Source organism: Pristiophorus japonicus, chromosome 2 (assembly GCF_044704955.1).
Source record: "Pristiophorus japonicus isolate sPriJap1 chromosome 2, sPriJap1.hap1, whole genome shotgun sequence".
NCBI classification, from domain to species: domain Eukaryota; kingdom Metazoa; phylum Chordata; class Chondrichthyes; family Pristiophoridae; genus Pristiophorus; species Pristiophorus japonicus.
In genome coordinates this window covers 331856156-331869469 of record NC_091978.1, presented here as the reverse complement: position 1 = coordinate 331869469, position 13314 = coordinate 331856156, and the positions used below count along the sequence as shown (strand labels likewise).

The 13314-nt window shown below is 43.8% G+C and overlaps 1 protein-coding gene across 6 annotated transcripts in view; it reads right to left on the bottom strand.

The window, feature by feature from the left end:
• inpp4b (inositol polyphosphate-4-phosphatase type II B) overlaps positions 1 to 13314 on the bottom strand; it is a 697459-nt gene that overhangs the window by 220444 nt on the left and 463701 nt on the right. For all 6 annotated transcript variants that reach the window (XM_070872076.1, XM_070872113.1, XM_070872087.1 and 3 more), the window contains one exon: positions 11391 to 11499. In XM_070872076.1, the coding sequence (XP_070728177.1) occupies positions 11391 to 11499 (109 nt within the window). The remainder of the gene's footprint in view (positions 1 to 11390; positions 11500 to 13314) is intronic.

Below are 13314 nucleotides of genomic sequence, written 5' to 3'. Positions count from 1 at the left end.
CAGATCAAAATCTGGACAAACAGAGATCCCCTCCTATCACTGATTAAGAAATGTGTCCTGACTGGGGATTGGACGCCCGCACACGGAGCATGCCCTGAGGAGGTCAGACCGTTCCACAGACGGATGGATGAGTTCTCCATCCAAGCCGACTGCCTACTATGGGGCAGCAGGGTAGTTATGCCCCAGAAGGCAAGGAGGCATTCATCAGGGAACTCCACAGCGAGCACCCAGGCATTGTGTTGATGAAGGCCATTGCCCGGTCACACGTTTGGTGGCCAGGAATTGATTCAGACCTGGAACACTGTGTTCGCAGGTGCACGACGTGTGCCCAGCTGGGTAATGCCCCCAGGGAGGCCCCGCTCAGCCCGTGGCCCTGGCCTACCAGGCCATGCTCACGCATTCATGCTGACCAAGCGGGCCCGTTCATGGGTGAGATGTTCCTTATTGTGGTAGATGCGTACTCGAAATGGATCGAGTGCATCATTCTGAATTCATGCACGTCATCCACCACCGTGGAAAGCCTACGTGCGATCTTTGCAACCCATGGCTTGCCGGACATCCTGGTTAGTGATAATGGCCCATGTTTCACAAGCTACGAATTCCGAGTTTATGTCGGGCAATGGCATCAACCACGTCAGGACTGCGCCGTTCAAGCCGGCCTCCAACGGCCAGGTGGAACGTGTGGTTCAAATCATTAAGCAAGGTATGCTCAGGATTCACGAACCCTCCCTACATTGCCGTCTGTCGCGTCTCCTGCTGGCCTATAGATCCCGACCGTACTCACTCATGGGGGTCCCGCCCACAGAGCTACTAATGAAACTGACACTCAAAACTCGGTTGTCCCTCATTCGCCCAGTCCTGACCGACATAGTTAAGGGCAAGCGCAAGTCACAAAACGAGTACCATGACCGTAATTTAAGGGGGCGATGTATAGAAATAAATGAGCCTGTATTCGTCCTCAATTACGCCATGGGGCTCAAATGGCTTGAGGGCACTGTAATTAACAAAGAGGGGAATAGGGTCATCGTGGTAAAACTCAACAATGGTCAGATATGCCGTAAGCATCTGGACCAAGAAAAAACAAGATTCAGCATCGACACGGAGGAACCTGAAGAAGACCATGAGTTGGAGCTCACAACACCGCCAGTGAACGAACAAGAACAATCAGAAGAATGCACAGTCCCTGCGGTCAGCCCGGACAGGCTGAAATTACCACAGGTGACAGACACTCATGTCAGTGTCCAACAACCAGAGCCCCAACTGCGTCGCTCCACGAGGGAGCGTAGACCACCTATGATCACAAAAGACTTTGGGGGGGGGGGGGGAAGGTGATGTCATGTATGTAACCACAATGTAACACCACTATATTACTATATATTCGCAACCTAGATGCACACCTTGACCACAAGGGGTGAACTTGCGGGAGACACTCCTTACCTGATCACACAGGTATAAAAAGGGAGGTTCCACGCAGGGTCATCGTCTTTGGAGTCATGTGAATAAAGAATTAAGGCCACAGAGTGACCTTGTCCCCAAAATGTGCCTCGGGTGGTTTCATGCTGTAGAGTAAGGAATTTACAAAGAACATAAGAAATAGGAGCAGGCCATTTGGCCATTCGAGCCTGCTCTGCCATTTAATAAGTTCATGGCTGATCTGATCATGGACTCAGCTCCACATGCCTGCCCGCTCCCCATAACCCTTTATTCCCTTATCGCTCAAAAGTCTGTCTATCTCTGCCTTAAATATATTCAATAATCCAGCCTCCGCAACTCTCTGGGGCAGAGAATTCCACAGATTTACAACCCTCAGAGAAAAAATTTCTCCTCATCTCAGTTTTAAATTGGCGGCCCCTTATTCTGAGACTATGTCCCCTAGTTTTAGTTTCCCCTATGAGTGGAAATATCCTCTCTGCATCCACTTTGTCGAGCCCCCTCATTATCTTATATGTTTCGATAAGATCTCCTCTCATTCTTCTGAACTCCAATGAGTACAGGCCCAACCTACTCAACCTATCTGCATAAGTCAACCCCCCCATCTCGAGAATCAACTTAGTCAACCTTCTCTGAACAGCCTCCAATACAAGTATATCTTTCCTTAAATACGGAGACCACAATTGCATGCAATACTCCAGGTGTGGCCTCACTAATACCCTGTACCAATGTAGCAGGACTTCTCTGCTTTTATACTCCATCCCCCTTGCAATAAAGGCCAACATTCCATTTGCCTTCCTGATTATTTGCTGTACCTGCATACTATCTTTTTGCGTTTCATGCACAAGGACCCCCAGGTCCCTCTGTAATGCAGCACTTTGCAATTCTTCTGCATTTAAATTATAATTAGCGCTTCTATTTTTTCTGCCAAAGTGGATAACCTCACATTTTCCCACATTATACTCCATCTGCCAAATTTTTGCCAACTCACTTAGCCTGTGCCTTTGCAGATTTCTTATGTCCTTCTCACAATTTGCTCTCCCACCCATCTTTGTATCAGCAGCAAACTTGGCTATATTACTCTCGGTCCCTTCATCCAAGTCATTAATATAGATGGTAAATAGTTGATGCCCCAGCACCGATCCCTGCGGCACCCCACTAGTTACTGTTTGCCAACCGGAAAATGACCCATTTATCCCAACTCCCTGTTTTCTGTTAGTTAGCCAATCCTCTATTCATGCTAATATATTACCCCCAACCTTGTGAACTTTTATCTTGTGCAGTAATCTTTCATGTGATACCTTATCGAATGCCTTCTGGAAATCCAAATACATCACATCCACTGGTCCCCCCTTATCCACCCTGCTCATTACATCCTCAAAGAACTTCCTTTCATAAAACCATGTTGACTCTGTTTGATTGAATCATGCTTTTCCAAATGTCCTGCTACTGCTTCCTTAATAATGGACTCCAGCATTTTCCCAATGACAGATGTTAGGCTAACTGGTCTATAGTTTCCTGCTTTCTATCTGCCTCCTTTTTTAAAAAGGGGCGTTACATTCGCAGTTTTCCAATCCACTGGGACCTCCCCAGAATCCATGTATAAATGTTCTGCGGCCATGATGACTGGCCTCCAACAACCACCTTCATTTGTTTAAGGTATGACTCTAGCCACCAGAGGGTTTCACCTTGACCCTCATTGACAAGTTTTGCTATGGCTCCTTGGTACCATATGAAGAGCAGCTATGCTCATCATTTCTCTGGCATTCAGCTATGTAAGGACTGGAAGCATCAAACCCCCCAAGGATTTATTGGACATTGTCTGGACATTGCGTTTAAAATTTTTCTCTTACCGCAGAAAGAACGCTGTAAGCTGTTTGTGGGAGAGACCCAGGTGCGGCTCCATGTTGGACTTAGAATGATGGGCAGGGAGTCTGGAATGACAATAAGGCAGTAGGTGGGCTTATGGAGTCCATTGTTAGGCAAGGTGACCTCGTCAATCAGTGATTACCTGGATGAGTTACCAGAACAATAGAGAGCCATTAAGCCCAGACTGCCTGGAAGCGAAAACCCATCACTGGACTCAAACACAGGAAGCCTCAAAAACAAGGAACTTTATTGGGTAAAAGCAGAAGACACACCCACAGGAAGCCTCGAAACAAACTTTATTCAGCCTGAAAAGGTAAACGAACTTGGGATATAAAAGCATGCCACGTGGACACAGCTTTCTCTCTTGCCTCGCTGCTTCACCCCTATAAGAATCGAACCCTCTGTATTGTGACTGAGAGAAGAAACCAGAAGAGACACCTTTTCATCAGAAGAAGCAGCGAGTAAGCCAGTGAAATCGGTGAGCAGTTTTGCACATACATCTTTTAAGATCACAGCCATGGTGTGAGGGGATATCGTGTGTTCTCCCAACCAAATTCTTAGGGGTGTACAGGGGAGGTGTTTTAGATGTTGGGTACACTGTGTATTGTACTGCATTTGTTTGTTTTACACACTAGGGTATATGTGGTTCTACTAGGTGCAGGTGTGTGTTTAGCTTTAATAAAGCATTGCCGGTTGAGATCGAGGTATTTGTCCGTGACTCATTCATCTGTTCAGTACAGTAATCACTCCCAGGTCGAGAACTAGTGTAACGTGGGGGTGCGTCGAAAACACCTAAGGGAAACCACTTACAGCTATTGTGTCCGTTTCTGGATCAAGGCTGTGATCAGGTCTGGAGCCAAGTAGTTCTGGTAGAACCAAACTGAACAGCAGTGAATAGGTTATTGGTGAGTAGTTGTTACATTTCACTGATTCTTTTACTGACAATTGGGAAGAGTCTGATGGGATAATAATTGGCTAAGTTAGATTTATCCAGTTAAAAAAAAATAGTACATATCTGGCAGACTTCCACATTGTTAAGTAGGTGCCATTGTTATAGCTGTATTTCCACCGCTTGGCTTGCAAGTGATTGACTCTGATGCAGAAGTCTTCAGCACTATAGCTAGGATGTTGTCAGGGCCCATAGTCTTTGCTGTGTCTAGTGCACTCAGGTAGGACAGAGGAAATGCAACTGCAGTCTATTAGTTAATGTTCTGGCACATGTAGACATGTGCCTTGGTAGATAGGTTTTAGTGATTAAAACCTGTCTTAAGATTCAGTAGGCACATCTTTAGGCTTGGTCTTAGGGTCCTCCTCTACCAATGATTGTGATTGGACATTTTTTTCACACCCTGCTCCATGCTAACGTCTCTATGTACGGTGAAGTTGTGCAATAGATAACAGAATATTAAGGTGCATGATATACTTGGTAAGGCTATTCTACAACAATAATATGTCCAGTCATCTGAACTTCTGTAACATGATGGTGGTGTATTCCATTATGATCCAGATAGCTGCACTTGTCTCATTGTATCACTATTCAGCTCTTGTTCCTGGCTGTCTCGAGAGGGTCATGAGACAAGTCTGAAGAAAATATCTGTGATCTCTGAGGAACCATCTATTCAGAATCTTGATCATTCAAATAATGATGCATGATCGACTGAGGTAAAACAAAAATCTTATGATGCTAGCAGGACAGCAAGCAGTCACCCTCGTGATTTTCTGCATAATGTCACAGATTGATTGCACATTTGAGGGCAGGGACCCTTACAGACACATGCTGTGGTCTTTAAGCAAACCTGCCATTCAGAACAAGTGCAATGTTCTCTTCTGCTATTAACTGCTTTTCAGGGGAAAGTGCTGAAGGAGCTTGCCTGCCAATCTGCTACCTGCTTTATGAATTGGTTCATTGCTGATTGAAAAAATTGGCATTTACACCTCACCATTGTTTGAAAGCATCCAGTAACATAAAAGTTCAATGCAGTCAGCACCTAAACAGCCATTGCCAGAGTTGTCCCTGTTGTGGCACTTGTCTGAACGTGTGGCTCCATGAAATGGCAAAACTTTGTGACTGCTGCCTTAGGGCAGATCTCGTCAGGCATGTCTCAGCTGTTAATAAGCAGATAAGGGGTTATGGGGAATGGGTGGGGAAGTGGAGCTGAATCCATGATCAGATCAACCATGATCTTATTGAATGGTGGACCAGGCTCGAGGGGCCATATGGCCTACTCCAGTTCCTATTTCTTATGTTCTTATGTTCTTATAATACGTACTGCTCTGCAGACACGTATGGTTGGGTATGGGCAGGAGCAGACAGTCCAGTTCAGTGCTCCCTTTTCATTCCACCCCAGATCTGTTGTGTATGGAGAAAGAGTCAGACTGAATGCTGTGAGCTCAAAGTAAGGTGTGACCTTAGTCTTTTATTGCAGGTCTCCAGAGCGCCTCTCCAACCTGTGAAGCCTCCTTAAATACCTGTGCTCCCAAGGGATTATGGGATCCCTTGGGACTTCAGGAGATGAGCCCTCTGGTGGCTGTACAGAGTAAATACAAGTCCACATATATAATAAGATCCTCCTTTTCTATCTCCAAAATAAGAAAAAAGGATATATACCCATCTTCTGAAACTGCAGCTGCCAACAAGCCTTCAATGGAAAATACAGGGATGTAAATGCAAACTGGGCTTAAAAGCCTAATGGGCAGCAAACGCATCACAAAAATACAAAAAAAATGTTTAAATATTTCAGTAAAACAAACTTCTGTTGCATTCACCTAAAGGAGTGCAATCTCCAAAATGGCTGAATATGCCTTCACTTGTCTTAAAGGGGCACTAATGTCAAAGCATGTGAATATACAATAGACCAGGTAGTACATGATTTGTTGGTTCTAGGAATGGATTAATGGGTCAAAAGACTTTTTATTCCATGTTTTTGTGTCTCACACAATGAATGTCACATGTATTATATATTAAAATCATTGTGGGGGCGGGGGGACGACATTCCATTTTAAAATGCATTGCAACCTCCTATGTTAGTGATTTCTATGGAAAATCCAATTTAAAAGTGTCCTCAGTACCGGCTGTGCCTGTAGATGTCACTGTGTTGTTTTCTTTCCAGTGATAAACGTCACGTGGCATAAGCAGTGATAGAAATTGCTGCAAATATGCACTAGTAATTTGAGTCAGCAATGTATTCTACTCACTTACCACCAGGCGGCTCAGCAACAAATCACGTACTATACCACAGAGGATTACTATTTGGAGCGCACAGAATCAAACGCAGAGAGAAATGTACCATACAGTGCCCCAACCATTACCTGCTGAAAGTGCTTCCCAGCTCCATTCAATGGATAAGTGCTGTACCATTGTCCCAATGTCCCTCACAACACTGACAGCATTTAACAGCATCAGTTGGTAAGTTACCAGCATGCACCTCCCCTGAAAACTCTTGCCCACCAATTCCCCCCTCCGAAACCACTCATTACCATGCTCCCCCTAAGGCACCAACGCTTTCCCTTTTGTTGGGATTTCCTCATTTCCCCTCCTGCCCCCACCCCACACTGAAATTGCTTTCTGGCCACATACCCTAACTGAGCTCATTTTGCTGACTTTGCCAACCCGAACCCTTGCCCAAACCCCCACTCCTCTCCTCCATCCCCCTCCCCACATTCACCTTTCTCTTTTCTCTGTTCCCCTCCTCTTTTCTCTCCCACCCCTCTCCCTGTTCCCCCAACCTCCTCCTCCTCCTCTCTCTACACCCTAATCCATCCATTCGCCTCCTCCTCCTTGGTCCAATCATCTAACCCTGCTTGACCGGAGAATCACACTTGCTCTAGATTCCCCATGTTCAACACCACAGAAGAGACTAATAAGAATAAATATGTGGTAGCTACTCTACCTCACATACTGAAATGGAAAAAATATTATTCCTCCACAACTTGAATATTAACTCATGTTTTGTAACAACACTCTGTCCCAAGATCAAAGGCACCATCACACTTGGATGGAAATGTTTATTCCATCAAATGCGGCTATTCTAATTCAAATTAGGGATATTCTTCAAAGTACTTGAAAATGAATCAGATGAATTTTCTTTTACTTAAATGAAATTGAAGGGGAAGGAAAGAGTAGGACAAAGGATCGAGTGGAAGGGTGAATACGTAATTTTTTTTTTTAAAAAGGCGGCATTTTTTTGTTGTATTTTTCCTTATATAAAAATGGAACCAAATCCTTAACAGGTCGCAGGAAAATGACTTCAGCTGGAACAGAAGCAGGGGGTGAGGAGTGTGCAAGTAATTTTCTACCCACAGATTTGTTTTGGAGTCTTTAACGGTTACAATGGTGGAACAGAAGCACAATTGCTGCATTTTCAAACTACCTACAGAAGAAGCAGGTTTCATTTCATGCAATTGTATTTGTTTGGATTATTTATAGAGCTGAATCAAACTTTATTTCAGCTCAAGTTTGCCACTATAAACAGGATATATTTAGCAGACATCATTAACGTGGAGCTGTACTGTACTACTCCTTTTCTTTCTTTAAAATGACCAGCAATTTAATTTAAGTACCCAGTAAATTTATTTTTGAAAATATACTTCAGTGGAAAGTTTTCTTTGGGTGCTGCAGCTTTGAATTACAGTCTGAAAGATGAATTAAGTGGTTTCCTTTGTGTTTTCTTTGCTCCTTAACCAGGCACATCCTGCGTTGAATAGCAAGTACCTCCTGATAATTACCTTTAGCTCATATTTCATGTCTTGGCTTATCATATAGAAGCAAATTAAGACACGTCAGCAAGGTCTATAAATCCTGCCCATCTATGTGTGTGGGGCTCTCTGTCTGTAACCACAATGGATAACTAATCTAGTAAAAGCCCAAGTGAATTGCCTTGAGAGATGACATTTGACAAAACGTGGTCAGATTAACCCACTAAATAATTTTCCCAATTGATTTTCAAACTGTACTACAAAAGACAAAACATAAACAAGTTTTAAAAAATGTATTAAGTTTCAATAGTCACGAAAAGTAATTGGAGACTGATCCCAATGACTGTATAAATAGGCAGAGCAAGACAAGTTGGAGTGCAAAATCATTGCCCAGATATAACATACTGTATTGGCTTGTATATTGTGCATTTCACATCAATTGTTTCTCAAAATGCCGCACACAACAAATTACCTTTGGATGTGAGGGAACTCTGGTTATGTAGACAGATTCATGAGGTCTGTAGAAATCTCAAAAACTTACCGCTATGCAGTGCTTCTCACATAACAAAACATCCTAAGTCATTTTACAGGGGGAGAAGTGGGTAGTTAGCGGGGAGTAGGGTCAAATTTTAGGGGAGCTGATTGAAGGCGGGGCCAAATAGGTAAGTTTTCAGGTTGCTTCTGAAGGCGGGAAGTGCACTTTGCAAGACAAGGATGTACAGAAAAACCAAGTGTGAACAAATGGTGGCTGAAGGCTTTGCCACAAATCCTGGAGTGGAAGCAGGTGAGCGCGTTCTGTAGGGCATTTTTTAAAATGTAGCTACTGAATTGAATTGAAAGATATTAGAAAGGCAGGGTAAAACAGATACAAGCACTGTATGAACAAAGTACTGCTGCAGAGAGTAAATAGTTCTTACTAACTTCACATCAAGACTACTTGGATGGAAATTCATTCCTATGTAATGATGACTAGAACAGCAGTGATACTGGATATCGCAACATCATTTTTTATTTTAAGGTCCCACAGTGCAATGTATACAGAGCTTTGCTATTCCTTGTAACAAGCGATTAAATAAAATGCAGCATCACTACTGTTCAAATTATACTAACATAGGGCTCAATTTTCCCCAGTGATTTGTGCCGTTTTTTTGGAGCAGGCTGCTTTTTTTGGCCTAAGTTAAAAATCCACAGTTTCCCCAATCAATTTGCGTAATTCAGTTCGTTACGATTTTTTTAGGTAAGTTTTTTTTTCAGCCAAAGGGGGCGTAACCAGCCACCTACGCCAATTCTACCCATTTAGGGAACTTTGGCCAGCTGAGAGTTACTCCAGTTCTGCTTAGGCCAGCGTATATGGCCTCTCCAGAAAAACCTCGCGGAGAGTTAAAGAAATCGGCGCAGGTAAGGAAATCGGAGGAGGCCATTCGGCCTGGGCTAGAGGCGGGGAGCAAACCGGGAGGGCACTCGGGGCCAGGGTCGACAGGGGAGAAGATCGGCAAGCCCTTCGGCCTGGGCTAGGGTCGGGCAGCGGACCAGGAGGGCAAGCGGTCTCCAGCCAATGACTGTACCTTCACCGGGCAAAGAGACAGCCGTATGCCGTCAGCTGCGTCCTGTTCCGCTCCTCCAGCCGGTGTAGATGCCGTTTACCGGGACCAGTTCCGACGTTACCTCGCCAAGTTATACCCGGAATACTACACCAGATGCTGGCCTGACTGACTCACTCCCTCCCTCCATCGCCACCACAAATCAGCCCTGCCACCGTTGCACTGAACCAGCTTCATGCCACCTCTTACCCCCACCCAACATCAATTCACACCTTACCCTCCGCCCTGTTGATAAAAGTTTAAAAACACTGAAAATACACCCCCTCCTTCCCGGCCACGGACACTGATGCAATCCCTCCCTTACCAAGAAAAAAATCACCACCCCCTACCCCCCCCCGAACGCCCTTGCATGGCACCGTCTTGATGCTACTGCAAAATAAACCCTTGAACCCCCCCACCCCCCGCCACCCTACAACCTCAACCCACACCCTTCCCTCAGCACTAATGACATAAGTTTAAAAACAACACTAAAAATACACCCTCTATCCCGGCTACGGACACGGATGCAGCCCCATTGGCAGGCTTAATATATCACCACAAATCATTCATCCCTGGCCGCCCCTGCACGGCACCATCCTCATACCTTCACAATAAAACCTCTGACCCCCGCACAACAAGCTCGGCTCACACCCTTCCCTCAGCCCTATCGATATTGCCAAATCCGAGCTGTACTGAGCATGCGCATCCATTGGAGCGACGTCAAAAACGTAAGTTTTTTTCCCCGCACATGCGCAGAAGGCCTGGCTTTGTTTTTCGGCGCAGACAGCAGGCTCCATCCCCCGAGGCGACTGGACACGCTGCATGGCTCCGAATTCCATTTACATATCGGGGAAAGTTTGGACAAATATTTATGGTGCATTTCTGGCCCTGAAAACCCAGCGTAACTCTGGCAATACGCCAGAAAACTGGCTTGGGTAAAATTGAGCCCATAGTAACTCACTTTGCCAAATTAGAGAAGGTACAGCACAGAAACAGACCAGTTAGCTGTCTTTCATCAATGCTATCTCTATGTCATGTATAAAACTTCATAATCATGAAACATGGATCACACAATTCGATGCAGAAGCTTATCCTCTGCCCATGTGTACCATGATACTAGCCCCTGACAAAAAAAATAACCTTTCCAAAACCAGAATAGAAAGCCTTATACAAACTTCACCTGCAGATATACAGTACACAAAATGTAAATAAATGCATTTCATGGAGGTACCATATATGTAACACACCCAGCTTTTGTGGTATCCTGTATTTATTGCACAGGGAATCAATTAGCTGCCTGCTATTTTAGTAAGATTTATGCCGTAACTATTTAGAGCAACATGCCAGGGTGATCCTCAATGCCCTCCCTGGTGCTAAGTTACTGGGCGCCTGGGTGACAGTCCAGAAGTGGGCTATGTTCCTCCCTCCCACCTCACCCAAGGACAAAGTTGTTAGGCCAGGAGGAGGTATTATCATTGCAAAAATAACCGCTCTCCCCTCCAAAGCCAACTGACACCATGTACCTGCTTACAGTAAGGAAGGTGAGACAGCCTGGGCCACGCATACTTTCAGAACGGTGTGAATGCAAGCTCAGCACACTGTCCTCTATTTCACAGTCCACACGTGAATAAATTAAAATCATGCATTCAGCAGCTAGAACTATTGCACAATGTTACCTAGATAAGATACATTGGAGGAAGCTAAAATATACTATGGGAAGCTAATAATGAATGCAGTAAATCAAAGTAATCTGATTAATATAGAATTCAGCTAAATTTTTGCACTTGTATGTTAAGCGGTTAACTTTTTACTTACTTTCTCTTTTCTCCCTCAAATCTATACAGTTGCCTGCGAAGACCTCCATTTCGAAAGCCCCGAATGTGCGCTGCAGGAGCTCCAATCGTAACAACATCATAAATGCCATCTAATCAGGAATAAAACAACAAACAACTTGAATTTCTGACATTGCTTTTCCTTTCAACGCTTTCCTTTGCACATTGTTGAGCTTTTAGACTTTGGGCAGCAGCTCAGAATGAGTGACAACAAATCGGCAGCCCGGTTTCCTTTTCTGTTGACTATTGCCTGTTTTGCGCAACTGGCGAAGACCAATTTCACCCCCAATAGGTCTGAAACTGAAATGAAGTCTATTCCTCTTGCCTATTGTGATGAATAAACCCTTCAGTCTGTCAATTTACACCTCTAGAACTACCTGTAAATTATTGCCTAAATGTTTTTTTCTAATAAAATAAAAGGTTTGAGCTAATAGGTACATTTTCCATATTTTCACTTGCAGCTTGGAGCTTCCAGTGCCAGAAGCACTGAACAGAATTCAGATGCAGAGACCAGCAGGCTCCACAGGATTTTCTGAAATACAATGCTGGGCTCACTGACCTCGGTGTCCAAATCTCTAATATGCACTCCCGCCATGCAAGGCTCACACCAGGAGTGTGAATTTGTAAAATCTACCTTTATCTTTGCAAAGGATTTAGCTTTTGGATGTTTGGCACATCAAAGCAATAGAAAACACATTAAATAATACATGCTGATATATCAGTCTTTGTGCCTATTCACTCATTCAAATTGGAGTATTCATATATTGTACTCAATTCAACAACATTCAAAAGAGCTTTAAAAAGAATGTGAATTTAATCCTTAATGTGCTGTGATCGTTTACTCAATTGAATGTGATCGGGTTTCATGGGTAAACAATGGAGATTGACCATGGGATTTTGATTGGCTGAAAAATGGCTTTTGAAGCTGGTTTTCAGCCAATCAATCCCAATTTTAGTAGGTTGCTCCGAACTGCAAAATTGGCAATATGAGGAAGAGGAGAACAGGTAATATAAGTATTTAAAGGTCAGTTTTTAAATGGTTAAGAGAACCATTAGCCAAACAGAGTTAAATAAATGAAGGAAGCAAAGGGAATGAATGGCAGAGGAGAGGGAACAGTGGGCAGACTAAGCAATCAAGATTCATGCGTTTAAAGGGTCAATTTTCCAAACAGCATTGTTCCTGTACAAATCATTTTGTGTGCTTTTCTGATGACGGTGTTAATATGTATATTTTAAAAGTGTTAAAGCAAGGAGGAATTTTGTACAAGTGCATTAAGTGTTTGCATTGGAAAAGCACCGGTTGGAAAATATACCCCTAAATAAGAACATAAGTAGTAAGAGCAGGAGTAGGCCATTCGACCCTTCAAGCCTGCTCCGCCATTTAATAAGATCATGGCTGATCTTTTGCCTCCATTCCACCTTCCCGCACTATTCCCATATCTCTGGATTCCCTCAGTGTCCAAAAATCTATCGCTCTCTATCTTGAATATACTCAACAACTGAGCATTCACAGCTCTCCGCGGGAGAGAATTCCAAGATTCACAACCCTTTGAATTAAGACATTTCTCCTCATCTCAGTCCTAAATGGACAACTCTTTATCCTGAGACTGTGACACCTAGTTCTAGATTCCCAGCCATGCGAAACATCCTCCCAACATCCACCCTGTCAAGTCCTTTAAGAATTTTCTATGTTTCAATGAGTTTGCCTCCCATTCTTCTAAACTCTCGGGAAAATGTTTTATTTCTATTTAAAACTGTGGTTCATTTTTGTAGTTTTGGGTTTTTGTGACAGCAATAAAGTTACTACAGGGTAATGCAATAATAAAGCTACCCTTGGGATCTCAGTAGCTTCAATGCTATATTAGTGGTTATTTCAGCAGCACACCGTTTGTGAATGGAGTAATTTT